Source organism: Catharus ustulatus, chromosome 18, assembly GCF_009819885.2.
Source record: "Catharus ustulatus isolate bCatUst1 chromosome 18, bCatUst1.pri.v2, whole genome shotgun sequence".
Lineage (NCBI taxonomy): Eukaryota > Metazoa > Chordata > Aves > Passeriformes > Turdidae > Catharus > Catharus ustulatus.
In genome coordinates this window covers 4,079,765-4,106,994 of record NC_046238.1, presented here as the reverse complement: position 1 = coordinate 4,106,994, position 27,230 = coordinate 4,079,765, and the positions used below count along the sequence as shown (strand labels likewise).

Sequence of the window (27,230 nt, the reverse complement as noted above, 5' to 3'; positions counted from 1 at the left end):
TTGTCACTGTACCTTTCATAAAAGTCTTTGCTAATTAACTAAAAATACCTGATTCTAATGTAGCTTTTAAAAGAAAATTTTTCAACCCCTGCTTTGTACTTGTTAACATACATTGCAAATAATGTGATGAAACATCTGAAATATGTTGGAATTTAGCATTTAGCCTACTTATACCTCTGTGAGCAAAAAGTGATATTTATATCTTGGGTTTTGTCTGTTCCTGTGCATTCAGAGAATTTCCTGGTGCCATATCCAGGGGATCCCAGGCTTTTCTCTCCCACACTCATCCATGGATTAAAGCTGGAGGGTGGAGGATGCTGGAGTGGCCCCAAGGGCACTTTCTTGCTTGAAAATATGAAGATCAGGGGCTTGGAAACATCTGTGCCTGTATCCTCCCACTGCATCCCTCCATGGCAACCTCTTCCAAAGGGCACCATGATGCTCCATAATTTATTGTCCAAGGACAAATGTGATGAATGATCCTTTGCTGTGACTTGTGTCACCTACCATGTCTTTGCTTTTTTAAATAAACATTTCTTAGCACTATGCCTGGGGCATTCTGGGTGTGCTGTGTGCTGCCTGCTCTGGTGTCATGCTGGGCTTCCCCAGGTTTTATTCCCTTTACAGACACTATGGCCAAGTTGAAAGTGGATGTTTGGCTCAAATTCCCCAGGAGAGTAAAAGAGTTTACAGGTATTTACTGTAAGAGTTCACAGGTATTTACTGTAAGAGCTTATAGGTATTTACTGTAAGAGCTTATAGGTACTTACTCTAAGAGTTCTTTCTCTGTGGTGTCACCCTGTTCCTGAAACTCTGTGGAAAAGTTCTGGAGGGAGAAGGGGCTGGCAGGAGGAATGCTCAGAGCTGCCCCACCTCAAACAGGTCCTGTGCCCAGTGCCAGAGACACCAGGCCCTGCTCAGGACAATGACAGAACACACAGAGGTCAGGGAGTTCTCTGAGAGCTGAGCTCACTTTATTGCCTGTCAGCAATGACACATTCCAACCAGGAAGTGACTCACAGGACCCTTCCCATCCCACCCCAGGACAGGGAGACCTCCCACACATCCTGGAGGATCCCCCAGCCCAGCCCCAGGAGGTGTCCAACACCTTCACCCCATGGCAATACCAGCACTGCACTTGAGCCAGGTGTCCCACCTCCCATCACCATGCCACCTCCTCCTTTTGAGCCCAAGGTCAATCTGGGCTGAGGAAATGACACAGCCAGGAAAACTTTGAATTTCCCCTCCATGACCAAGCTGATCAAAGGCTACCTGAGCAGCAGGGCACAGGTCCAAGCAGGTGACAGCTCCTCCTGGCTCTGCTGCTTCCAAGGAGGAAGCAGGTCACTGGGGCACGAGCACCTGAAGCTTTTCTCCCTCCTCTCCATGCTCTGCAGGAGCCAGAAGGGACACAAGATGGGTGAGAGGAACACTCAGGTTAGCCAGATCCTGGTGGATCCTTGGACATTCCCACAGGAGCAGCTCCCAGATTAGCTCACTGAGGTCTTTCCTTCAGCTACTCATGGCCACATCTACTCTTTGCCCCCCAGGGAGGAGAAGGACAACAGAAATTGCTCCTCACAGTCTATAAAGCATCACTTGGAGGCTGTTTCTCATTTCCTGGTCTTGATCAGCTTGAACCCAGCTGGGCAGACACTGGCCCTGGCCAGGGGTCTGTGCCTCCAGCTCTGTCCAGTCTCATGAGATGTGTCTGACCTGATGCTTGTTTGAAAGACCAAGACCAGGGCTGGCAACTAAAACAGGAAAATATTTTGGATTCTTTTTAAAAACCAAGTTCTGCACCAGCTCCAGATTCCAGGCTTGGCTCAGGACAAGTTCATCTTCTGCCAAGCTGCTCCTCTAGCAGCACCCCCAGTGCCAGAGGGGACTCTGCATGGATGGCAAGACCACCTCCACGGCTTAAAATACTTTAAAAAGCACTGGTGTCCTTTATTTAGGCACATGAGCAAGAGTCCAAGGCTTCAGTTCAAGGGCTGAGGAACCAGGTGAGCAGGTGAGGTCTGGTCATGTCCTGGTGTTTCTCCTACCCTGTGATGATTGCCCAGCTCAGGAGGGGTCATCAGTGTCCACCCTGGACAGGAGATGAGCGACCTGGGCCTTCTGTGGCCCGGAGATGTGCTGAGCCATCTGCACCATGCAGTCCATGGTCAGCTCGGGGTTGGCCTGGAGCAAGCTGCAAGGTACAGGGCAATTTCCTGAGAGGTTAAAATGACAACTGCCTGGTCTCCACCACCTGCTCTTCCCATGCCAGGGATCTCCTTCTCATCCCAGCTCCCACAGGCACTCACCTCCGGATGTGCTTGAGGATGTAGTCCCGCTTCAGGTACTTGAGGTTCTCCCTGATGGCTGACTGGGTGCTGTCCTCCTCCTTCATGTGCTTCTCCAGCCACTCCACCACCACCTGGTTGTTGTCCCAGAGGTAGCCCTGGAGAAAGCAGCACTGTGGGCAGGGGGTCCTGCTGCCTGCACAGCTCAAGCCCCCCTTTGTCATGGAACCTCAAATCCAGGTCATGGGATTTTTCTTCCCTATGTGCAAACCATTTAAAAAGCAAAAAGGTAAATCATGGTTCCTTTGCATGTCCTGAGGTGGGCACAGCAATACATGTGTCATTTGAGAGCAGCTCAAATGCTGCAACTCCACTTTTGGCCTGGGAAGCCCTGTCATGCTAGAAAATGTTTATTTGGGGACTACTTTGCCATTGCTGAACACCAGCACCCAACTGGGGTCACCTGATCTGAAGAGCCAGCCCAGGGCTGCTTCACCACTCATCCTCACCCACTGAAACTCTCAGGGAGGCACCACTGGAACCTCTGAATGATGGCAGAATGAGGTGAGATCCCTCGGCATGCCCTGGCTGTGGAGGTGCCTCAGGGAGCCGGGGCTGGCGGTACCTTCTCAGCTCCTTCAGTCTCCATGAACCAACGCCGCAGCATGGACTGGATGTGGATGTGGCTGAGCTCGCTGTTGGCCTTCAGCACCTCCCCCTTCACCATCTCCTCCAGCAGCAGCCGCCGCAGCCGCCAGTAGAGGAAGGAGCGAGCGGTTTTCCACTCCAGGATGTCCTGCGGAAAGCGGAGCACAGCCCGGGTTTGCCGGCTGGCTCCCAGCTCCGGCGGGATGGAGAGCAGCGAGCAGCCCCGGGGCAGGGATGTCACAGCGAAGGGATCTTCCCCCACCTTTGCCTGTCAGCTCAGAGCCCCTCCCCGGTGCCCGGCTCACCGTGATCACCCCTTTCTCCTGCATGCGGCCCGGGGTGTCGTGCAGGTCTGCGAAGCGCACGGCCACCTGGTGGTACACGGGCAGCAGCAGCTCCTCCCGCGCCTTCAGCTGCTTGTCCAGCTCCTTGCGCTGCGCCTCCGACAGCTCGGGGGACCCTGTGTGACACAGCGGGCTGAGCAGCGCCCCCGTGATGCCACCAGGGCGTCCCCTCTGTGCTCCCACCCAGTGCCACTTTCCTTGGCACGCTGACAGCAGAGCCACACAAGCCATGGCACAAAGAGGTCACACCACACTCACTGTCCACCACGTGAGATGGCATTTGCAAGGACTTAGTGGGACCATGTTGTAGCAGGTTGGGGGCAAGGAGCTCCCAATGCATTAGGAACCAATTCAATGTGGCCGTGGCCATCCTTCATCTCAAAGCATGGGCGAACACCCCAGCCACATTTAACCCATTGACAGAGCCCCCAGGAGATAACTTCAGGTGATCTGAAGTACCACCACGTCCTCTCAGCTCCACCAGCAGAAAAGACATCAAGAGTTTTCTCAGAAGGACTCCTGGTGGTTGCCACCAAAGTGCTTGAGCCTTGTGTTTAACTTACTGATGTCCACAACCCAAAATTCCCCTTCCTTACCCAGCTGCTCAACAAGCTTGGCATAAACTGGATCAATCCTTCTCATGGTCTTCACCAAATCCTTCTTTCTGAACTTGATCTCCACTGTTCCTCCAGGCTCCAGAATGCCTGCCCTGGAAGGGAAGGTTGGTAATGAATGAGAAAATAAATGCTAGGACAAGATGTCCAGGTAGCTGACACACAGAGGTGAGTTCTGGGTGACACACAGAGGTGCTCTGGGTGCTGACCTGCTCTCCTTGTCAGCATACAGCTCCACGTGCAGGGGGTTGATGGTGGGGTCGATGACCACCCAGGAGCCGCCGCGCAGCTCGGCGTGAGGGGGGATGTACACCAGGACAGGCTGCCTGAAGTCCCGCAGGCTGTCCACGATGAAGGCACCAAACTTCAGCATCTGGTCATACATGTCTGAAAGCCAAAGGGACTCAAGGGCTGGGTGTCCCAATTGCCACTTCCCCAGCCTCCTCCCAGCTTCCCAAAGCCACCCTCTCTACTGGAGAGATAAAGCACCCTGCAAAAAAGACCTTCCCAACCCAACCAACCACATCCCAGTGTGGGGTGCACACCCTGTTAGGTTGGGCCATCCCAGGACCCTGTGGGGTGGCAGGGGTGACAGAGATTTGTCATACCATGGGGATATGGGCAGCCCAAGCACAGGTACCTTTCATGCCGCTGGAGAAGCCTCTCCAGTTGGCAAAGATCATCAGCGGGAGGTGTTCCCGGTTGAAGTCCCGAATAGCTTGGGCTGTTTTAAAAGCAGAGTCTGGGAACCAGACCTGTCCAGCCTGCTGGATTATCTGGAAAAGACAGTGAGCAGCTGAGACTGTGTCAGTTCTTCTTGGCATGCTGCATGAACCAGTTGGAAGAAAACAAACTGCTCCAGCACCCTTGACTGCACCTGAATTAAGGAAAATCAAGATATGCCCAAGGATCACGCTGGGTTACTCCTCCTCCCCTGCCTCCAGCCTCCTCTCAGATGCCACCTGGCCCCAGCTGTACCCCACTCACCTTTGCCTCTGAGTCCAGGTTGGCAGGGTCAGCAGGTATTGTCACCTCCACAGTGCGGGTCTCAACAGCGATGACACCCACGGGGAGACCTCCCAGCCTATGGCAGGGCAGGGTGGGCTCAGCAAGGCCAGCTCCTCTCCACCCCAGCCCCATCAGAGGGCAGCTCCCTCTCCACAATCCCAAAAGCAGTGTCACAGCCAGGGCTTGAAGGTGAGGATGTGCAGGATCCCAGCTCCATGCCCTGCTCCCAGCAGTACCTTGCTCTGCCAACCACAACAGTCTGAGCCCACGGCTTCATAATCTCCATGAAGCTGCCCTGGTCGAAGAAGCCACTCTGCCAGGTCCCTTTGAGAGCTGCAGAGCACAGGAAAACATGGAATGGTGCAAGGGCAAGCACTGAGCATCCACCCACAGCCAAGAGCCTCTTGTGCACCTGCAGGGTGCACTTGGGAGCAGTGCTGCAGAGGCCTTGGGTTGTTCTCACTTACTTGGATGGGGTCTCCCTGCCAGCATCCATCTGGGGTCATAGGGGACTTTGGAAGGGACAAAATCAATTTCTCTTTCAATAGGGTCATTTATGGCAGTGACAGGCACAGGGCTCTGGTTATCCTGTAAGGGAGACCCCAAGGGCAAGTCACCAGCTAGGTGTGGGTGACATCCCCCAGCTCTACACTGCAGCACCCTCCTACCTTGGGTATGTATGACAGCCACTGCAGGATGGTGTAGACCCCCTCAAAGTCATCTGGGACAGTGACATGGGAAACACCGTTGTTGTGCATGATCTGCACTCCTCCCAGTTGGTTGTTGGATGTGTAAACCTCCCGTCCCAGCACCTAGACAGAGTTCCCAAAGGAAACACGTGGGGTTCTGCAGACACAGGAGCTTGCTCTGTTTGTCAGCCCAAACCTCTGCACAGGCAAATTTCCTCTGGGCTGGGGCTGAATTTCCACCTCTGTCCAAGCTGATGTTCCATGGGACAGGGAAGGAGCCCACACAGGTAGTGGTGGGAAGGACAGTGCCATGGAGAACATGCAGCCAGAGCTTGGTACCTTGTTGAGAGCTGTGACACCCGTGAGGATGATGTGGGAGTTCTCCACCTGGATGACGCGCTGGCCCAGCCTCACCAGGTAGGCACCGATCCCGATGGCACGACAGGTGACCTGGGCACACACAGAGGGACACATGGGGTCACTGGAGCTGCAGCACACACCATGAGCACCTGGAGAAGGATGCTGTGAAGGGCTCATTCTCCTTGTTGCACCCTGTTACCCTCCCACAGTGACTTTAAGAGCCAGCAGGAGAGAGGGGAGGGGCCTCAGCTGTACCATGCTGATGGTCACTATTTCGTCGTAGGCACGGGAGGACTCCCCAGCAATGGTGCCAGCAGCTCTCAGGTTTTCCACCCCAAATCCATTGTCCTTCCCAACGATGTCCAGCAGGACATACCTGCAGGGGAAGTGGAGCCATGGTGTGGGAAGCACTCACCTGCATGATGTGCCTGGCAGGATGCTAAGGGGGGAGTTGCATCCTGGTGGGGTGTAGGGCAGAGCTTGGGGTGGCTCCGTGTGTTTCATGGGATATGGGACTCACCTGGACTCACCACCTTCCTCCACGTGCTCACAGCGCACCGAGTTCATGGCGCTGACCTTTGTGTAGTCCTGGGGAGTCAGGTACAGGTACCTGAACCCCTGCAAGGAAGGAGGAGAAGGATGAGTTGAGGAGTCCCTCACACACATGCTCACATGGCCCTTTCCCAAACCCATCCCAAACCATGCTGTGCAGCAGCTCAGGGACCAGATCTGGACAGATCAGCCATGCCAGCACTGGCACCTTCACCTCCACCACCTGGGAGAAGCCAAAGGAAACATCCCCACAGTGCTGGGTGCAGGTGTGGCCTCGCCCTCTGCTCTGATCCCACAATTTGACATCCCAGTTTAGCTCTGATCATCTCTTCCCCAGATAAACCCTCTGTTGTTCCCTGCGCTGCAGGAGGGGAGGTGCCCACACACCTTGTAGGGCTCAGCAGGGTCCACCCAGGCCACCTGGAACATGTGCTTGATCTCGTCGGCGAAGCCGATGCGGGCGCCGCTGTTGGCAGCGATGTAGATGCGGGGGATGCCCTCGGCCCGCGCCAGCTCCGAGGCCCTCAGGAACACCAGGTCCTCCTCAGGCCCAAAGGAGCCGATCTTGTGCGTGATGTCATTGCAGATAAGCACAATGTCCCGGCCTTTGGGGTACTCAGGGGTCTTCAGCTTCATTTTGAAAGCAACCATCCCCACCTGCCTCGAAACAGCGCAAGGTCACAGGGTAGAATGCTCCAGAGAATCACAGAGTCCCAGAATCATTTACAGAATTAACTGGGTTGGAAAAGACCTCCAAGATCATTGAGTCCGATGCTTGACCAATCACCACCTTGTCAACTAGACCAGAGCACTGAGTGCCACGTCCAAGAGACACAGGGGCTGAGCTGCAGGTGGCACTAACCAACAGACAAAACGGTTGAGGAGCATCTCCCAAGCTTCAAACACAGACTAAGACACCAGCCACTCCCACCTGCTTCCCCTGCCCAATTCCAAATCATTCCCTGCTACCTCATTCCCTCCAGGGACTCTGTTCATCTGCACAAGGTGCCCCTGTGAGTCCAGGACCAGCTCAGTGTAGGTCAAGATGTCCTTGGGATACAGATCTGAGGAGCCCCACAGCTTGAAGAGAGCCTGTGGAGACACAGCACGAGGCTTGGAATGGTTTGGCTTGGAAGAGCCTTTAAAGACCATCTAGTTTCAGGAATACCAAGAGCTAAGAATTGGTTTAGAAATGTTTCACATAACCAAAAATGTTGGGGCTTGGGTTCTTTTTGTTTTCTCATTCAACAGCATGAGGAGAGGGACCTTTTCCTCAGGTGGGAATATTTGGGGAGGGTGGGGATGAAGAGCAGTAATTTGGAGCCTCTTTCTGTTCAGCCAGACTCACCTGCCTGATCATCTCTGGGAAGTCGTACACGTAGGTGGTGCCCAAGGACTGCGCCTGGAACCGCTTGGCCTGCAGCAGGTCCTTGGTGACATAGGGGGTGTTGATGAGCATCCCATGCTGCGGCCCCTGCTTGTCCCCATACGACTGAAACATGATCTGGAGAGGAGAGCAGAGCATTGGCTGCTTTCCCTGGATGTCATGGTGACTCTTCTTCTGGAGCATTGCTGAGCCCTGCTTGGTCAAGGTGATTTTCCACCCATTTTTAGCTATTGAGGGGACTGTCACACTGATGTCCTGCCAGTACTAGTGACACCCTAACACTGACCATCACCTCAAAACTTCCCAGCTCCACACCAGCATCAACCCAAGCAACACAACCAGATGAAGCTTAGCACATTTTGAATAAAGCACCACCCCAAGGAACCCAATGAAGGCAGATGAAACCAGTGCAGCTGTGGGAATGCTGTTGGAAGTCTGGGGGTTCTGGGCAGACCAGCACTGCAGGTGCACAGGAAGTTCTGCAGAAGCTTTGCCAGAGCCAGCAGCACTCAGGTAGCCATGGCTGGGTTCTGCAGTCACTGCTGGGGCTACTCACACTGCCAGTGCCAGGGTCCCTCACTTCCTTGTAGAGGCTGATGTCCAGGTAGTAGCCGGACTCGTTGGTGAGGAAGAGGCGGATGGGGATGGCGGCGGCCGTGGGTGTCAGGCGGATGTTGATCTTCACCTCGGCCTGCAGCACCCGCAGCTTCCAGAGGCGGCTGCCGTAGCGCATCACCATGGAGCGCACCGACTCCTCGATCTGCACAGGGCGGCACACAGGGGAACTAGTGACCCCAGCGACATCATAGAGAGCACAATGCCAAGGTTGGAGCAGCCCTGTTGCAAGTCCACCCCAAACATCCATTTTGGATTTGCTTTGGGTGAGCCCTTTCTGTCTCTCCATGCCTCCTGGTTGGGCCTGGTGTGATATCCACCCTCTCCACTGCAGACAGGGAGAGTGGTGAGGGGTAGCTGCCCATCTGTGCAGCGGTCCTGAGCACAGGCAATGACAGAGGAACCTTTCCAGGACAGAGAAACACACCTTGGACGGGTCCATGATGACAGTGGGCACAAAGTTGAGGAAGATGTGGTTGCAGTCAGTGCGCACGATGGTGTTGTTGAAGGCCACCTCCAGCTCATCCATGGCCTCCAGCAGCATCCGCTCGCCCTCGTTCTGCAGGTACTCGAAGGAAGCCTCCTGTGATGGAGCGGTGGCTCAGCAGGGGCCAGGCCACCCCTGCACCCTCACCGTGCCCCCGAGGATCCCCGTGCCACCGTGCCTTGGTGATGAGGTCGGAGTGGCGCACGATGGCGCGGATGAAGAAGCGGTAGTCGGTGGCCTCGGTGCCCACCTGCACCCTGGCAGCCCCCAGGTAGAGGTGCATCCTGTGGTTGGCACAGGGGATGGCCGTCAGCTCGAAGTTGCGCATGCGGCTCAGCTCCAGCTGGAAGGCGAGCGCCGGCTCCAGGTGCCGGTAGATCCGATCCTCTGCGAACTGCCAGGCACAGCTGTGAGCCAGGGCCGGGCCGGCGCCGCCCCGGCACCGCTCCCACCGGATCTTACCTCGTCCCTGGCTCTGAAGGTGAAAAACTTCGGGAATTCTCTCTGCAGCAAAAGGGAGAGAGAAGACAACATGAATAGGCCTGGTCTGCAGAGGATTGTTTTAATTCTGATTAAAAAGAAAAAACCTTGTAGGCTTTGTTCTACCCCAAAGGGAAAAGGGCTGGAGGGATTGATTAGATTGGATTTTAGGAAGGAATTGTTCTCTGTAAGGGTGGTGAGGCCCTGGCACAGGGTGCACAGAGAAGCTGTGGCTGCCCCATCCCTGGAAGTGCCCAAGGTCAGGTTGAATGGAGTTTGGTGCAACCTGGGATAGTGGAAAGTTCCACCCCATGACATGAACTTTTAAGGTCCCTTCCCACCCAAACCACTCTGGGCTTCTACTCTTATGGCTTCTAAAGGCAGCTTAAAGCTATGGAGTAGTTCTGCAGGAACCACGTTACTGGAAACATGAGCAGGATAAATGATGATACAGGAGATTAATCACTCATTGAACTGCTCATTAATTAATTCCCAGCTCCTGAAGCACAGTGGGTCCATTCATCACTCAGTGCTGTGTCTGTATTTATAGATGTCAGAGGCTCAGTTGCACTCACCTGCTGGGCAATGAGGAATGTGATTCTCCGGAGACCACATTCAACGAGGATATTTTTCTACACAAAACAGAAGATGCCACCAGTCACCAGAGCTTAAACATCTCCACCAATGGAGCAAACAAAACCTAAATTACAACATGTTGGGGTGCTCTGCGTGGAGAGGAGGCAGTGCCTTGGGGTACAGTGTTCTGGCTTGCAGGGTTTACAAAAATAGGGTCCAGCCCCAGTGACAGACCTTGGACTGGGCAAAGGCTCTGAAGATGGGCACCAGCTTCTCGTCTTCCACGTGGTCAGCTGAGCAGAGCGCAACGTTGAGGATGTGGATCGGCTCCTCACGGATGTTCTGGCAACAAACCCCACAGTCAACCCTGGGCAGCAGCATCACTGCTGTCCCAGCACCACCTGGGAGTATCAGCAGCAGTTTCATGCCCACCTTGGTGTCCTCCTCATCGTAGATGGTGGCCTGTGCCTCGCTGAGGAGCCCGCTGTCTGACGGGGAGTTGGCAAAGCACGAGATCACTTCATCAAAGTTCCTGCCCAAACAGCAGGGATGGGGTCACAGGCCAGCACGCTGTGCCCACCCCCTGCCTGAAGGGACCCACTGTCACAGTGTGACAGGGACACAGGTATCAGCTCAATGGCCCCAGCACCCCCCAGCAAACCCACAGCCCACAAAATGCAGCTCTGAGCTCTGCTCTGTTCATGTGCAGAGGGCTTTAACCTGTGCCAGGTAAGCTTTCCCCACATTCCACCTGTCCTCCAAAACCTCCTCATGTCCCCACAAGGTAAGCACTATACTGAGAATACCCAGTTTGCAGCTATGGTGGAAACTGGAGCTGCCTCTAGCACTGCCCAGCTGTGGCTCTTCCATCCCATTTTGCTCTCTGCACAAACACCAGCCAGGCGTGTCCCTGCACCCCCACCTTGTGAAGTCCTCAAATCTGCGGAAGGCCACCATGACTCCCATCCTCTGGCTGGTGGGGCAGAAGCCGCTGTCCATGAAGAGCTCGGTGCTGTGCCGGGCCAGGTCAGGGTTGGAGATGCTGATAGGGACGGACATCCTGCCATGGGGAGCAAGTGTCAGCTCTGGGGGAGGCACCATGTGGCACCACACAGCTCCCACAGGGGACCCTGGCCTGGAGAGGGCTCATCCTGCTCCCCTGGCAATGGGACAGAGTGGTGGCAGCTCCTGCTTTGCACAGAGGGGATGACACAAACCCCAGAGCTTTGTGAAAAGAACCATGTCCAGGGGAGCAGGACAGGTGTGTGGGAGAGACCCCCTGTACCTGTTGGGGTGGGAGGAGGGCAGCATGAACTGGAACTCCACGAGGCAGGTGCCATCTGAGAGCTGCTGGTGCTGCAGGCTGTGCAGTTCATAGGCGATGTACCCTCGGCGCACGTACACCTGTGAGGGGACACAGGGGGTCCCACTGTGCCCCTGTCACCTCCATGCCACCCTCAGGCCCCCTCTGTGCCCCTCAGGCCTCACCTCCAGTGCTGCCATGCGTACCACCTCGTTGGTGTGGTAGAAGAACACGGGAAGCACATCAAAGATGGAGGTTTCTGACAGGATGAGTTTCTGCAGGAAGAAAGCAAAATTTAGGGCAAAGATGAAGTGAGACCTGCCTGCTCTATTTAGGGGGGTCCCTCAATGTGGAGTTGTGCAGGACTGGTCACTAGGGTGCCATGGCACACCCAGCCCACCATGGGGAAACCACCAGAGCCACACATGGATCCACACATCTGTTCCCTGCCAGAGCATGGAGCAACGGATGGGGACTGGCAGCACTGGGGTGCACCCCTCCTCTGCTCCACACAGCCACTACAGCGAGGCTTTCAGTGATTTTTAGCTGTTTTTACGACTGAAGCACTTACAGCCAGAGCCCCTCCCAAAGCCACCCAAATTCCCTCTGGAAAAACACACAATTCCCAACCTTCAGGTTCTCAGGGCAGTACTCATGTCCGTACATGTCGATAGCGGAGATGAAGATGGACTCAACCTGGTTGTGCCGCAGCTCGTAGGAGGGCATGTGAGAGGCAATGAGCACCTGCCAGGGGACAGAGGAGCTGGGAGCGTGGGGGACAGGGATGGGGACAGGAAGGGGAGGGCACTGCATGGTGCTGGCTGACCTGCCGGGCTCTCAGTGCCACTTTGGAGTGCTCGGTCTTGCTGAGCTGTGTCAGCTCGTGGAGGATGGTGGTCAGCTCATCTGTCAGCGTGGGGTCACGGCCACACAGCTGGTCCTGCAATGTCACATCAACCATGGCTAAGCTCAGGCTCCTTGACGTGCAGGATGGCTTAATTCCAAACCCCAGGCTCACACGGCATGGCTTCATCCTGCACCCCCAGTCCCATGCAGCCAAAGGGGACAAGACCCAAACCAGTAAAACGGGCTGTCTTTGACCCAAGTGCAGTCACACAACACCACAGAGGGGAGGCAATTAAAAAAAAAGCAATAATGAGGCAGGAATGGACACTTAAGTGATGCACAGCTGCCTTGGCTCTTCCCTGAGACCAGCCTTTTCTCCTGGAGCCTCAGGCACGGGCTGTACTCACAATTAACATGATCACCAGCTGGTTCTTCTTGGCCACCTGGGCATGGGAGAAGATGCTCTCCAGCACGGGGGTCATGTTGGGTTTGCATTGCTCCCGCAGGCTGATGACACACTTGTCATAGTGAGCTGTGGGGCAGGGTCTGGGTGAGCCCTGCAGCTCCCCCAGAGAGCCCTGCAGCTCCCCCAGAGAGCCCCAAGCCCTCACCATGCTGGAACTGTGTCTCCACTTGCAGGTAGCGCCTGAGCAGGTCCAGCACCACTGCCTTCATGTAGCCCCGGATGCCGCTGCGGTACCTGGGGAGCAAAGAGCCCATCTTGGTGTGAAGAGGTGGCCATGGAGGGAGACAGGGGTCCAGGCAGCACGGGGCTCACCTCTGCACCAGCTGCACCAGGCTCTGCGTGTTCATGAAGAAAACCTCCCGCTCAGCCTTCCTCTGCAGCGTGGCTGCGTGCGTGTCCAGCACACTGGCAATCTGTGGGGAGAGGGGACAGGGTCTGGGATGGCTCAGGAGCACAAAGATGCCAGCTCCCCCTCTGCTTACTCCACCCACAGCCTTCCCCTTGAGGTTTCTTTTTCCCTCCAGAGTGAAAAATGCAAAGTGACAAATGAATATAAGAAGAAAGGCACACATAGAAGCAAATACACACATAGAAAACATAAACCTCCACGTATTTCCCTCACTCATTTCATTTGTTACAAAATCTTGGCAGCACAAATTCAGGCAGGAACTCCTACCTGGCTGCAGTTAAGAGGATGTGAGCCCCCTCTGGCACTCACCTGCTGGCTGGGGAAGCGGCAGAGCACGGAGGTGATGTTGCTGGCATACTGGGCCATCACCTTCCGGATGGATTTCTCCACAGCCAGCGGGATTCTTCCCGAAATGCTCGTCATGATCTCCTGCAGCTCCAGCAGGGGCAGGGCAGGGTCCCGCAGGGTCCTTCATCAGCTGTGCCACCCACTCCTCCACCTGCAGGAGCAGAAGCTGGTGCTGCTGGACTTGCCCTTATGGCAACTGGGTGAAACATCTGGTGCCTGGCACCCACCTTGGTCTTGAAGTAGGGCTCGGGCAGGCAGTAGCCGTTCATGACGTTGGTCAGGTTGTCCAGCACATTGCGGAGAACCTGGTGCTGCTTCTCGCCAGTGATGGGGAGGGTCTGCTGGGCTGGGAGCCCCCCTGTGAATGGCTGTGCCTGGAGAGGGCAGAGGGAGGTGGGTTGAACTGTCCTTGTTGGTAAGGAGGAGCCCTGGAGAGCTGCAGCTGCCCCAGAGGAACCAGCACAACCTCTGCTTCGGGTCAGATACGGCAGAAACACCTGACATTCAGCATAGTGGATCTGCCAGTGTCTCATCATGAAAATAACTGGAAAAACTGGAGATTTTAGTGCTATAAATGCACGTTTTTAGTTCATGTGAGCCCCTGCTCACTGAAGAAGCAGAGCAGCCCAAAGACATGGCATGACCATCACTGTGATGCCCCATCGCGGCAGTTCCGCTATTTTGCCCCCTAGGGAACATTCCCGGGATGCCAGCTGGGAGCTGGCAGAAGGGGATGGCAGCCCCCAGCAGACTCACAGGCTTCACTTTGGAAGGATCATCGAGCTCCAGGCGGGCGATGACACAGCCGGCTTCCAGCAGCGCTCCCGGCCGCTTGATGTAGTGCACCCGCCCCGCCTCCTCCACCGTCAGCGTCATGATGATCTTCATCACCTGGGGAAGAGGGGACACCGTCACCGAGCCAGCAGCACCCGCGGGCGCACATCCCACGAGCATCACAGCACTGCTGCAGCGTTCGTCTTTACCGAATGCTGCTCCTCCAGCTCTTCTGCAAAGCTCACCTCGATCTCCGCATAAACCTTCCGCTCGTCCACGTGGCCGCCGTCCTCCACCATGTACTGCAGCAGCTTCCCCGCGCAGGGCGAGCGCAGCACCGTCGGGTCCTTCTCCTTCTCGAAGGTGCACGTTTTGTTGCCGATGGTGATGCGGTACCTGCGGAAGAGGGAAAGGTGTCACCAGGCGGCTGCTGGCTATCGGGGAGGGGACCCTGGCAGGGGGTACCTGTCGATCTCCTCTTTCATGTAGGTGGTGTAGCTGCAGCCGTCGTAGGAAGAGCAGCAGCCCCCCGTCGTTGAGGCGGTGCACGTCGATCTCGATGTGAGTGCGGTTCATGATGATCACGTAGGTGGTCAGCGACTGGCGGGCGACCTGTGGGCAGGGGACAGCCTCAGTGCAAACTCCAAAACACTCTGAGCAGCCAGGCTGGGAGCTGAAGGGGCACCTCCCCATGCTGAGTGCTCCGGGCTGCTGCCACACGATGGGGCTGTGCTGGGAAGGCAGAAGGCAAAACCCCAGGCTGCACCGAAGAGCTGTTCAACTCTGCCCAGAGCTGGTTTAACACAGCCCAGAGCTGGTTTAACACACAACCCACGGCTGGTTTAACTCAACTCACAGCCCAGAGCTGGTTTAACTCAACTCACAGCCCAGAACTGGTGTAACTCACAGCCCAGAGCTGGTTTTAACACACAACCCACAGCTGGTTTAACTCAACTCACAGCCCAGAGTTGGTGTAACTCACAGCCCACATGGCTCACCTGCCACTTTCATCGTGAGTAAGGAGATTTGCATGAAGTCCGACTAATTTGGTTTAAAAGCAAGAAAATTAAGTCCCTTAATAAATTCAGGGCAAGAGGGTCCATGAAAATGTCTGTCAGGTTAAAATAAGGTTATTAAGGTTATGAGGTTATTAACCTCATTTTTATGTTGCTCATTTTTAAAGGACAAGCTTGTATTTATTTCACTTTTCTCCCTCAGGACAGGAGCATGTCCCTGACCCCTTGAGAAGCACTGTGGCTGGTTTGGGAGGAGCACAGCCCTGCCCTCACCTGCAGAATGTACTTCACACCCTCATAGATGAGCTCCACATCGACGATGTTCAGCAGGGATGCTGCTGGCAGCACCTGGCCCCTGAAACACAATGGAGGGATCAGACTCCATTCCCAGCCTCACCAAGAGTGTGGGATGTCAGCAGTGCTCCCAGTCCTGGTGGGAGGGCACAATGGTGACCAGAGGGGACAAGTGTCAGCTTTAAGTGGCCCACATGAGCACCATGCACAGCCAGATCTGGAGGGAGGCCAGGCACCGGGAAAACACTCAGATACGGGACATGGGAGAGCCCCGGGAGCCCTCCAAGGCTGGAGGAATAACCTTGATATTCAACAACAAAAGCAAGCTGCACAGCAGCCAAGCCACTTTCTCTTGAAAGTTGTTTACCCAGTCATAGGAAGCCTTTCCTAGTGTCCAGACAAAGTGATAGCTGAGGAGCCAGAGTAGTGAGCCACAGCAGATACCCCTGTCCCTGCCTGTCACAGTGCTACTGTCACTAAATTTGCAAAGCAGAAACGGAAGGAAGATGTCCCGGAAGAACAACACTCAGCTCTCCATTGTGGCTGCCCCAATCCTGGAATTGCTCAAGACCAGCTTAGATGGGGCTTGGAGCAACCTGGTCTGGTGGAAGGTGTCCCCCACATGACTGAGCCCCCCCTGGGCAGCCCCCACTCCACACCTCTCCAGAGTGTGCAGGAAGTCAGTCATGCACGTCCTGAAAGCAGCATCTGCCACGTTCAGAGCACCACACACAACGCCCAGTATCGTGTCTGGCTTCTCTGCCTGTGGGGGCAAAAATAACAGGGTTTGGGTCTTACCCCAAGGAAGGGCAGTGGTCACCCCAGGTGTGCCCAGGATTCCATCATTTCCCTTGTTTCTGAAAGTCCTTTCCCCACCTGCACTTTCTCAGCAATCAGGTGGTCCAGCCAGCCCGTGTGTGTCTCGTTGTTCTGGAAGCTCTCTGTCTCCAGCAGCTTGATCAGGTATTCCACCGTGGTCCGGAAATCCCCACGGATAGACAGCTCCTTCAGGGCCACCACCATGTTCCTTTTAGGGAGAAAAGCCCTTCATTAATGACTGAGAAGGTGGCACTGGGCTCTCAGCAGAGGGAACCGGTGATGAGCTTGAGCTTTTGAGGTGATGAGCTCCTGAGCCCCCAGCACCTTTACAGAGTGGAATCACTGCAAGGTTTGGGTTGAAAGGGACCTTAAAAATTCTGTTGTTCCACCCCCTGCCATGGGCAGGGATACCTTCCACTAGACCAGGTTACTCCAACCCTATCCAACCTGGGCATGAAACAGCCCTGGATGAAACTGCTGAATGGACACTGCTGTTCATGGGCACTAAGTAATGCTCAGCAGATGACTTCAACATGTCCTGAGGATCAGGTGATGAACTGGGGCCACAGCACCACCATATTCCAAAAAAATTCTGGCTTTGGCCAGACAGACAGGTGCTTAGCACAGCAGCACTGTTCTGGTCCTGTAAAATAAAAATCACTTTTCCCAGCTCACACACTCTTCCCAAGGACACACAGCCTCCAACTCATCCCACCACACTCACGAGATGGCCTCTTCCCGGTTCTCTCCCCAGGAAAAGCAGTGTCCAAACTGGGAATCAGCAAATTCATGCAGCCCCCCTGCTGCTGCCACACTGAAGTACCCCCAGACGTTCTTGCTGCTGCGGAAGTTCAGCTCCTGTACCGTCCCCGAGCTGGGCTTGAAACCCTGAGCCAAAACAGAGCAGAGATGGAGGAGTCAGGATTGAAATTCATGCAGCAAGAAGGGAAGGGGAACCCCCATGGATTGCACCAATCCCATGAAACACTGTCTGGCTGGGGAGAACCATGCCCAGTTCAACCCCACAGGTGGCAGAGTCCCCTTGTCCCCACCCCGACCCCCAGCTCACCTCCTCGGGGTTCTCGCTGGTGATCCGGGCAGCAATGACGTGGCCCCTGGGCATGGGGGGTTTGGAGGGGCTGTGGAAGCAGATGGGGGTGTCCCCCCAGGGGCTCTCCCATACAGCACCCTGATGTCTTTTATCCTGTGCAAGGGGATGCCCATTGCAATCTGCAGGAGAGACAAAGGCCTGAGCAGCCAGGGAGACACCAACAGAGAGCCTGAATGGAGAGCTCCTAGTGGGAAGCCAGAGTAGAAGGAAAGCTGCCACACTGCTTTCACATGTACCTCCACACGGGATATGAGGCCAGCTTCCCTCTGCCAGGCTCCAGCCCAGTGCTCCTCCCTAAATGCCCAAACCACCTCCTCTAACACCCCTGGAGTGAGGTGTGTGCAGGTACCTGCAGCTGGGCAGCCGGGAGGTTCACGTCTGCCACTATCTCCGTGCACGGGTGCTCCACCTGCAGCCGGGGGTTCAGCTCCAGGAAGTGGAAGCTCCCGTCCTCCCCGTACAGATTACTCCACGGTGCCTGCACTGACGTACCCAACCATCTGGGCCAGGCGGACAGCGCACTGCGGGAGAGGGGAAATCCCTGGGTCATGGATTCACGGCTATCCTGGCTTGGGCATCCAACTCCTGCTTGTGCAGAGAACACTCCCAAAGCCTCCACCACGTGCCTGAAAGTCCAAATGCTCCCTGGACTCTCGTTTAGGGCTGTGATTGCTTCCCTGGGGAAGCTGTTTCTGTGCCCAACCACTCTGGAAAGGGACTCCTGCTCATCTCAGGGGTCTCTCCCTTCCTTAAAACCCCAATAAATCCAGCCCAGTTTCCCACTAAAACCTCGTGCCGCCCCTAGATCAGGTCACCCACCTTCTCCATCACCTCGGTGACAGAGGGGGCAGCGATAGTGGCCGGCGCCTCCTCGATGATCTTCTGGTGGCGGCGCTGGATGGAGCAGTCGCGGCTGAAGAGGGAGATGGCGTTGCCGTACTCATCTGCCAGGACCTGCACCTCCAGGTGCCGCGCGTGCTGCGCCAGCTGCATCAGGAAAATTGGGGATCCGGGCGCCTCCGCCTGCACCTGCGGCGGGGGAGAGAGTCGTGCTCCAGCATCACCTCCCGAAATTCAGCCCACCGATGGAGGCAGAGTTGTGGCAGGTTGCCCCGGTGGGAGCAGGACCCTGCTGGGATGGGACAGGGACAGGGACAGGGATGGGGGCTCCAGGCACCTCTCACCTGCCGGAAGCAGGCACTAAATTCCTCTGCTGCCTCCACTTTTCGGATGCCTTTGCCCCCGCCACCTTCTGCTGCCTTGATCATCAGGGGGTAGCCGATCCTCATGGCCACCTGAGAGGGTCAGGGGTTGGGGTGACTGGAGTGTTTTGGACCCCAGCCCACCACCCTGACAGCCCACACAACTCCAGGCATCCCTGAGCAGGATTATCCCAAGTAGCATTAATTCAGTGCAACAAATTGCTGCTGGCACAGCCTTGTGTCACTGTGGTGTGTGCTGGGAGGCCAGAAGGCAGAAGGGCCAGGGCAGGCAGGCTCTGAGGAGGAATCATGGTGGGCAAGAGATAAGCAGATGTCTAGAGGCTCAGCTTTACCTCCAGGCCTTCCTCCAGGTCCTTCACGCAGCCCTGAGCGTACGTCTCCAGGGGGATGCTGATGGCCTGCTGAAGCTTCTGGTCCTCCTCAGACCACTGGGCTACCAAACCTACAGATATGGCCAGGGCTATGGTCACCACCAGGATGGGCTGGGGTGGCACACTGGGGTGTGCCCAGGGAGCTGAGGATTCCATCATTGTTTCCATGTACCCCATGTCCAAAATCCCCCTGCCCGAATCAGCTGCTGGAGATGGGGTTCCCAATATATGTGGCCAGCTGGGCCAAGGACCCCAGTCCTGGTGCTTGTTTTGGGGGGAAGGAGGGGCAGGGAGGAGGGAAGGGGGGAGCAGGGAGGGTGTGGAGGCTGTGAGGAGGCACTCACCACTCCCACTCCACGGCAGCGTGGGGATCTCCAGGGTCTGAGCCACGATGGTGGAGGCGACTTTGTCCCCCCAGTGTCCACATGGCATCACTGGGGGACCTTCAGAGAGGTAGAGAAGGGCTGAGGGGGTGTCCAACCCTTCCAGGCCATCCTCACATCACTGAGTCTCTGTCTCCCAATCCTTCTGCAAGGATTGGGGATGCAGGAACCCCCACCCAGATCCACTGCCCAGCTCAGGACAAAAGCTCAACCCTTCTCCAAGGAGAGCTCAGGCTGGGAATCCCAGCAGGTCTGCTCCCACCTAATGTTCCTTTGTGAACATTGCATCAGCCTGAACATCACAGGGAAAACCCAGAAAACAGCAGGATTCCTGAGGACTGCCACTCCATGGGTTGGGCATGCCAGAGGCACCAAAGGGACATTCCCAATGCAGTGTGCCTGGCAGTGACTGTGAGTGCACACACCAGCCCAACACCCAGCAGAGAGAAGCAGTGAGACCTTACCTAGGAAAGCTATCCCGTTTTTCTGCAGCAGCTCTGGCAGCTTGTGGTTCTCTGAGGCGTGTCCCCAGCCAGCCCACACCGCCTGGCACAAGGAGAAGCAACAGTGGGAGTGTTCCCCCTGTGCTGGCATCTCCCATCACCCCCTTTTGGGGTGCCCAGCAGGAGGGGCAAGGAGGTGGGAGAAACACAAATGGCCAGTACCTGGACTGGGATGCGTTTGGAAATGTCCACGATCAGCTCCACGTTGGCGTAGTTGTTGTTGTTTGTCCCTCCAGGGACAGGCACGTAGTGATCTGCCATCTTGATGTACTCTGCAAGACAGCACAGGGAGTGCTGGGAGCCAGATCCCTGAGTGCTTCCCTTCCCAAATCCTCCACCCTGGGGAGGCTGGAGCAGGGAAAAATTATTTATTCCTGGATTTGGCTGTGCAGGAGGAAAGTGTGTGACTCCAGGCTGGGCAGAGCCCTCACATGCCAGGCAGGAAAGGGTTGCCCCTAGCTCACCCCCAGGGAGGGATGTCCCGTTCTGGGATATTTTCAGGAATTACCTGCGTTAGCCTTGAGGTCCTCAGGGGTGACCATGACCACGAAGCGAATGGCGCGCTCGTTGCGGAACATCTCGTAGGCCCAGCGGCGGATGGAGCGCATGCACTTCACAGCAGCGATGCCATTGTTGGCAATGAGCACCTGGGGGACAGGGACAGGGACAGGGGACAGGGGACAGGGGGTGGCAGGGTGAGCCCTGGCCTTGCTACCCCAAGGGACAGCAGTGCAGGGGCAAGGGATGGGTGTGGAGCAAAGCAGAGGGGATGTGTTGATCAAAGTGAGTGAAGCCATGGATATGAACAGCTCTGGGCTGCCATTGCTCCAAGCCTGGCGGACACAGGGCAGTGCTCAAAGATGTCCCTGCAAAAAGCAGTGACCCCTACCAGGAGCAAGCAAGGCACATGTGGGGACAGACCTTCTCGATGACACGGTTGCCCCAAAGCGGGTGACAAACTCAGCTGGGGAAGCAACAGAAAAAATCCCGCTGCAGGTCATCTTCCTGTGGCTCTTCTTTGACAGATCCAGCCCCGACATGCTGGGCCTGTGGTGGGATGTGGTGGCTGTCACTGAGCCCAGAGAGCCCAGAGCCACTGCAATGAGCCCTCCCCCAGCCCCAAACCCCCTGCAAAGCCTGTCCTGCAGAGCTCACCAACCACATCTACAATGTGACTCAGGCAGGACATAAGGGAATTCCTTATTTGTGGAAGGACAGAAGAGCAGCAGGGATACTCCTGGCAGCACCACCTCAAACCCAGCGTGGCAAGAGCCACCGCCGGGCTCTGGAGTGTCACAACACGTCCCTGCCGCCAAAGGTTTGTTATTTTTAGCCGGAGCAGAGCAGCCGAGGAGGCAGGCAGCAGCATTTAGCTTCCAGTTGTTTCTTCTGGATGTCAGCTGCGCTCCCATGGGAGCTGCCCGGTGCAGCCAGCACGGAGTGAGCTGCCCCACATCCAAATTAGAGATTTTGAAGGGCACCCCCATGCCCTGGTCCCTGCCACACTCACGCACTGTTGTCACACAGCCAAGGACGCTGGCTCTCCCCCCTCAAAGGGAGCAGGATTAGTGGCATCACTTTGGGGTTCCAAGGAGCATCAGCACGTGTGCACTCCAATTTTACCAACAGCAACACTCCACCACAAGCACCCTCCCTCCCTAAGCGGGACATCCCTGCCCTGCCGCGCTCCATCCATCGGGGATTGCCACCCGCACCTGATGCCGGCGCTGGGCTCCAGAAGGGCGCTCACGGTGGGGGGCTCGGGACGGTACCCCCCACCCCGGCCAGGCTGCTGCGCCGCCGGCCCCACCCTGAAGGCGGTGGCCATCAGCTCATCATCGGAGGAGTTTTCATCGAAGGAGCCCAGCACGAACTTGGCGAGGGCCGGGCGGCGCAGCGCCGCGGGGTTGTACACGGCGAGCTGCTCGTGCTCCGCGCTCCCCCGCCCGGCCCGCCCCGGCTGCGGCTGTGGCTGCCGGCCCGGGGGGCTCTGCCGAGCCGCGGGCCCGCCTGAGGGGGGCGGCTCCGCCGGGCTCTCCTCCGGCTCCTTCTCCTGCTCGCACCCAGAGTTGGACATTTTTGGCCAAAACGAGCAGCAGCACAGCGAGCAGGAGCAGCGCTGCCGGCAGCATTCACGGGCCCTGGGGGGATAGGGAGAACCCCAATCACAGCCGAAACCACAGCCCCGTCCCCGGAGCTCCAGCACCGCAGCCCCCGCTGCCGGCCGCCCTCAGCCGGGGCTGGTTCCGCTGCCCGGAGCAGGAGCCGCGGGGCTGACACGGGCTCGCCTGCCCGGCCCTCACAGCACCCCTCATGGGGACGGCCCCCAGCTCTGCCCGCACACCGCGGGGCACTGAACGGGACCCCCCAAATCCCCGTCAAAGCCGGGCATGGGGGTGAGGGGAAAAGCGCAGCGGCTTCCTCAGCCCTTCAGTTTCCTCTCAGCCCTTCACTTTCCCCTCAGCCCTTCAGTTTCCCCTCAGTCCCCGGCCATGCCCTCAACCCTTCATTTTCCCCTCAGCCCTTCACTTTCCCTCAGCCCCGGGCCATGCCCTCAGCCCTTCATTTTCCCTCAGCCCTTCACTTTCACCCTCAGCCCTTCACTTTTCCCCCAGCCCTTCACTCTCCCCCTCACTTTCCCCTCAGCCCCGGGCCATGCCCTCAGCCCTTCACTCTCCCCTCAGCCCTCGCCCCCCTCACCATGGCCGCCAGCCCCGTGCCCCCTCGCGGCAGCCCCCGGCGGTCACTCCGGGCTCCCCGGTCACTCCGGTGTCACCGGTCACTCTCTGTGTCCATCTGTCCCTCCGGGGCTCCCCGGTCACTCCGGTGTCACCGGTCACTCCCTGTGTCCATCTGTCCCCCCCTGCTCCGGAGCCCAGGCGGTGCCAGGGCCGCCCCCAAGGGAAGCACGGGCCTTCCCCCCCCGGCCTGTTCCAGTTGGGTTTTTGCACGTGATGGTCACGTCAAACACAAATATTTCTCTGCTAACGCGTCTGGAAAACTTGTGCTGGAGATGAGGGTGGGGAGAGGGAGGGGGACACCCGATCCTTGGGGGACAAAGGTGGCCTGGCCCTGTGCCTGGTCACGGGGACGGGGACAAGGACACGCTCCTGGGTTTGGCTCCCTGGGAGGAACAGGGACTTCCCCTTTCCACCCCCCCGTGTTAAAGTACCGATGCAAGATCATGTAAACAAAGTAATTTTTATTAAAAAAAACACTCTGGGGATAAAAAAAAACCAACCAAACAGCATATACAGCAAGGCACAGACAGTGTAAACCACTGGTGATAGTGTTACCTCAGAGAGAATATCAGAGGAAGGGTTACACGGATATTCTAAAACAATTGGTGTAATTAACAAAAAAAAAAAAAAAAAAAAGAGCTCTTCACTTCCATTAAAGGAATTACAAAGTTGGCTGGAAACCCAGGAGTGTGAAGTCAACACCTCTTCCTCCTGGAAGTCCTAACAGTTATTGCCAACAGGAGGTGGAAACTTTAATTTGCTCCCAAGGTGGCAAAGCATAAAGTTCCCTCTTTTAAGATCTTAAAAAGATCTGAAGTAATTTGCAACTATCATTCCATTAGCTGGAAGATGTCAATGAACAAATGTTTGCTGCTGCCATCAGCAAATACCCCCAGGTCCTTGGTCAGCACAGCTCACCTCTCATCCAGGTGATTACACCCAGGAAAACCTAAAACCTTCTGATTTTCCTGTCTAAATGCCAACAAAAAATTCAAAGAATCTTGGTGACAGCCTCCCTGTGGATTTATCCCAAAATCTTGAGATCATGGGCACCCCAAGCAACACTCCTGAGCATGTATTTTCTTTACAGCCATGAGAAGCCAGTTTTGTAATCAATCTGTAGCAAAAAGCTAAAAACAAAAGCCTTTTCCTCCCATGGAGTCAGTTCTACTAAATAGGAAAACTGGATTTGTGTGGGAAGGAGACAGCAGGGCATGTAAAAAAAGCTGAGCAGCTTAGTAAGAATTAACATCCCTTCACCAGAATCTGAAAAGAAATTCCCATTGCCACAGTGAACACAAATTAATACAGAACTCTGGTGTTCCAACCAGGCTAAGATCTTTTCCAGCAGCAGAGTTGTCCATCAAACACTCCAACATGCTCTTGAAAAATAAGCATTTAAAACAAAAAATATAACCATCTCTGAAAGTTTGGTCATTTGTTCACTGATCAACACCCAAAGAAGAATTCTCAGGTCAGCAGGAGTTTCTCAGAAATGCCCCAACCCCTGAGCCAGGGGCTGCTCCCAAGCCTCAGCCCCAGCTCAGAGTGCTTTCCAGTCAATGGGCTTCTTCCCAGATTTCTTGAGGAATTCATTTGTCTTGGAGAAGTGCCTGCAGCCAAAAAACCCTCTGTTGGCAGAGAGGGGCGAGGGATGAACCGTCTGCAGGACGTGGTGACGCTTCTGGGAACGAGAGGAAAACATTTGTTAGATTTGAGGGTTTTGGTGTTCCTGCTCCAGGACAGGTGATTTAACCACCCATTCCTCCTCCTCCTGCTCCAGGACAGGTGATTTATCCCCATTTCTCCTGCTCCAGGACAGGTGATTTACCCCATTCCTCCTCCTCCTGCACCAGACCAGGTGTGATTTACCCCATTTCCTCCTCCTCCTGCTCCAGACCAGGTGTGATTTATCCCCGTTTCTCCTCCTCCTGCTCCAGGACAGGTCTGATCTCCCTTACACCCCCTCCTGCAGCAGCCTGAGACCCAAAGAACCAGCCACAAGGATCAAGACTTGTGTCCCACTAAGCAAAGACATAAATGCCCTGCCATTTCACAATTGCTGTCATCCCACCAGCACATTTCACATTGATTCACGAGCCCTTAGCTAGGAAAAACAGCTCTGTCCTTGAGAGACACTGCTGACAACAGGAGCTTACACTTGCTCCACTTTTCTTGCTTAATTCTGGCAAAGGCTAAGCAGGAGCAGAAGCAAAACTTGATTTGACAGAGATCAGGCAGGGAAAATTCCCAATTCTGTAAGGGAAGTGCCCTCTAGTGTTCACCGAACTGAGGGAAAATCCAGGGAGAGGGAAGGGCTGAGGAAAAGGAGGTTTACCCTGTCGATGGAGCTGCCTTTCCTCTGGGCATAAGCTCCCCAGAGCATGAAGACAAGGCCATGCAGGTTCTTGTTGAGCCAGGACACCACGACATCTGTGAACTGCTCCCAGCCCCTCTCCTTGTGGGACGTGGCCTGGTGAGCCCGAACCGTGAGCACCGCGTTGAGCAGGAGCACTCCTGGCAAACAAAGCACATCCAAGGGCTGAAACAAAGGGTTCATCCATCCCTGGACTGCCCAAGCCAGGCTGGGAGGAGCTCTGAGCATCTTTGACTAGTGGAAGGTGTCCCTTGGATGAGCTTTAAGCTCCTTTCCAACCCCAAACCATTCTGGGATTCAAACTGCTTTCTTCCTGTTGAAGCAAATTTTTATTTTAAGGCACTCAGAAGTGATTTTCTGTCCTACAGGTGGATTATTTCCAACCACAGGGTTGTTTTTTACATTTTGCTCCACAGGGGGCACATCACTGAATGTCTCTGAGCTCACCTTGCTTGGCCCAGCCCGTCAGGTCCCCATGGCCAGGGTGGGTGAAGCCCTCAATGTCCTCAGAGAGCTCCTTGTAAATATTTTCCAAGCTGCAAACAAAACCAGCAGAAGATTTTTATTACAAGAGCAAGCAGCACCACTGATTGCTCTAAGCAAGCAAGAAGCAGCATTAATTTTAATCTTATTATTTAGGATAATAAAGCCATTTGCAGAGGCAAGGTAGCAGGGATTCTGTGTGTCTGCCTGGAAGTTTTAATGAGACTGTAAATAAAAATTTACATCCAGAATATCACCAAAACTACACAGAATTGTCCTTCCAGCTGATGTACAACTCAAATTTAAGTAGTTGCAAACCACTTCACATCCATTTTCTGGCTCCCAGCCCCAAGCATCACAGAATTGCAAATAATTAAGGAACAAAAGGGATTTTGCAAATTTTCTTACCTGGGGGGAGGTGGAACAGGCTTCTGGACACTGAAACAGAGCCCATGAGCTTGCTTAGGTCCATGGTATGGATCTTGTCCCAAAATGACAACCTTTACCTGAAAGCAGACCTTGCTTAGCACTGAATTGTAATCAGCATTAGTCCCCGGAGAATGGGGGGAAAAAAGCTTATAAATGAGCTTTATCCTAAAATAGAGACAAAAAAATGCCACAAACCAACCCCTCCAAGAAACTGAAGTTAAATCCCAGATATCTATTGCTAAATCCCAGATATATATTGCTAAAGAACACACCCAACACTAAGGATTAGCACTCCTATGGCTTTGCTGCCAAAATAATGAATATAACTAATAAAATTTGAGTGCAGAACACGAACATTTTCACAGTCACAAAAAAACACCTTGTTATTCTCCAAGTAGGTTCCATCCCATGTCATCTTTATGCCACACTTGCTGGGATATTTTTGACAGGCTTTGTTGGAAATGACATTACCTTGTGTTGTGTTTTTTTTCCTTTCATTACAATCCTTTACTGATCAATTAAAAGGCAAAAAGATGTTCAAGATCAAAAAACTGTGAACTAGGTTAAGCTGGTAAACCAGAAAAAAAAAGATCAAAAGGATCAGAGGAAGTTCTGTGGCTTGTGAGGGTAATAAAACAATAAAATCACAGTTTGGTATCAGATATGAAAGGCAAAGCTGGATTTATGAGTTAGGCGAGCCAAACAACAACATCCACATCCCATGGGATCCAAGTTTAAAGGACCAAACACTAAAGGAAGGTGTCTGTGCACCCACCCCCGGTTTCAAACTCCCCAGCACGGCTCTACTCACATCCCAGATGTCGCACATCTGTGTCCAGGTGAAGACCTGCTCGGGGGGCGGATACACCGTGTAGCGCTTCCTCTCCTCGGCCACGAACGCCATCAGCTGCGGGGGCACCGGGGGCTCAGCGGGGGCTCAGCGGCCGCTCGCAGCGGGATGGGGGGGTCGGGGAATGCCGCTCACCTCCACGAAATAGGGCTTGGAGAACTCCCCGGCCAGCTGCTGCTGCCAGCTCTCGCCGAAACCCGGGGGCACGTTCCGCCGCGCCAGCAGCTGCCGCGCCGCCTCCTTGTTCTTGCGGATGCGCTCCTGCTGCTCCGCGCTCAGCGCCTGGCTCGCCTCATCGCCGGCTTCCTTCGCCTTCTTGGCGGCGCTCACCTGCAAGGAGCGGACAAAGGGGTGGCTGCGGAGAAGGCCGGAGCACAGCGGGAACAGCGCGGGACGCGACACCAGCGCGACCATGGCGGATCAGGGTCGGGCCCTG

General features: G+C 55.3%; 2 protein-coding genes across 2 annotated transcripts; both read right to left on the bottom strand.

Annotated features, from left to right (window-relative positions):
• Positions 1-1,124: 1,124 nt before the first annotated feature.
• On the bottom strand, positions 1,125-22,046 carry ACACB (acetyl-CoA carboxylase beta). Its single transcript, XM_033075801.1, is given in 60 exon segments — positions 1,125-2,194; positions 2,310-2,446; positions 2,914-3,084; positions 3,242-3,396; positions 3,877-3,989; positions 4,104-4,281; positions 4,535-4,670; positions 4,882-4,978; positions 5,139-5,235; positions 5,370-5,490; positions 5,571-5,714; positions 5,931-6,041; positions 6,207-6,327; positions 6,472-6,569; positions 6,891-7,160; positions 7,473-7,595; positions 7,852-8,007; positions 8,447-8,650; positions 8,933-9,088; positions 9,171-9,386; positions 9,455-9,496; positions 10,048-10,104; positions 10,283-10,390; positions 10,481-10,580; positions 10,971-11,108; positions 11,334-11,452; positions 11,537-11,626; positions 11,982-12,095; positions 12,178-12,291; positions 12,605-12,746; positions 12,748-12,897; positions 12,976-13,076; positions 13,382-13,540; positions 13,542-13,571; positions 13,648-13,794; positions 14,177-14,311; positions 14,440-14,590; positions 14,660-14,709; positions 14,711-14,806; positions 15,484-15,565; positions 16,164-16,267; positions 16,381-16,531; positions 17,048-17,211; positions 17,393-17,499; positions 17,502-17,553; positions 17,784-17,900; positions 17,902-17,955; positions 18,254-18,463; positions 18,619-18,729; positions 18,990-19,099; positions 19,373-19,471; positions 19,876-19,957; positions 20,077-20,186; positions 20,423-20,561; positions 20,836-20,858; positions 20,861-20,961; positions 21,630-21,681; positions 21,684-21,720; positions 21,722-22,000; positions 22,002-22,046. Coding segments are annotated over 60 exon segments (7,203 nt in total). The 3' UTR covers positions 1,125-2,067.
• A 1,050-nt stretch (positions 22,047-23,096) lies between these two features.
• UNG (uracil DNA glycosylase) lies at positions 23,097-27,230 on the bottom strand. Its single transcript, XM_033076225.1, has 6 exons — positions 26,930-27,230; positions 26,756-26,851; positions 25,924-26,021; positions 25,480-25,568; positions 24,994-25,172; positions 23,097-24,339 (listed from the first exon to the last, which is right to left on the bottom strand). Exons 1-6 carry the CDS (start codon positions 27,206-27,208, stop codon positions 24,199-24,201), a joined length of 882 nt encoding a protein of 293 aa, XP_032932116.1. The 5' UTR covers positions 27,209-27,230; the 3' UTR covers positions 23,097-24,198.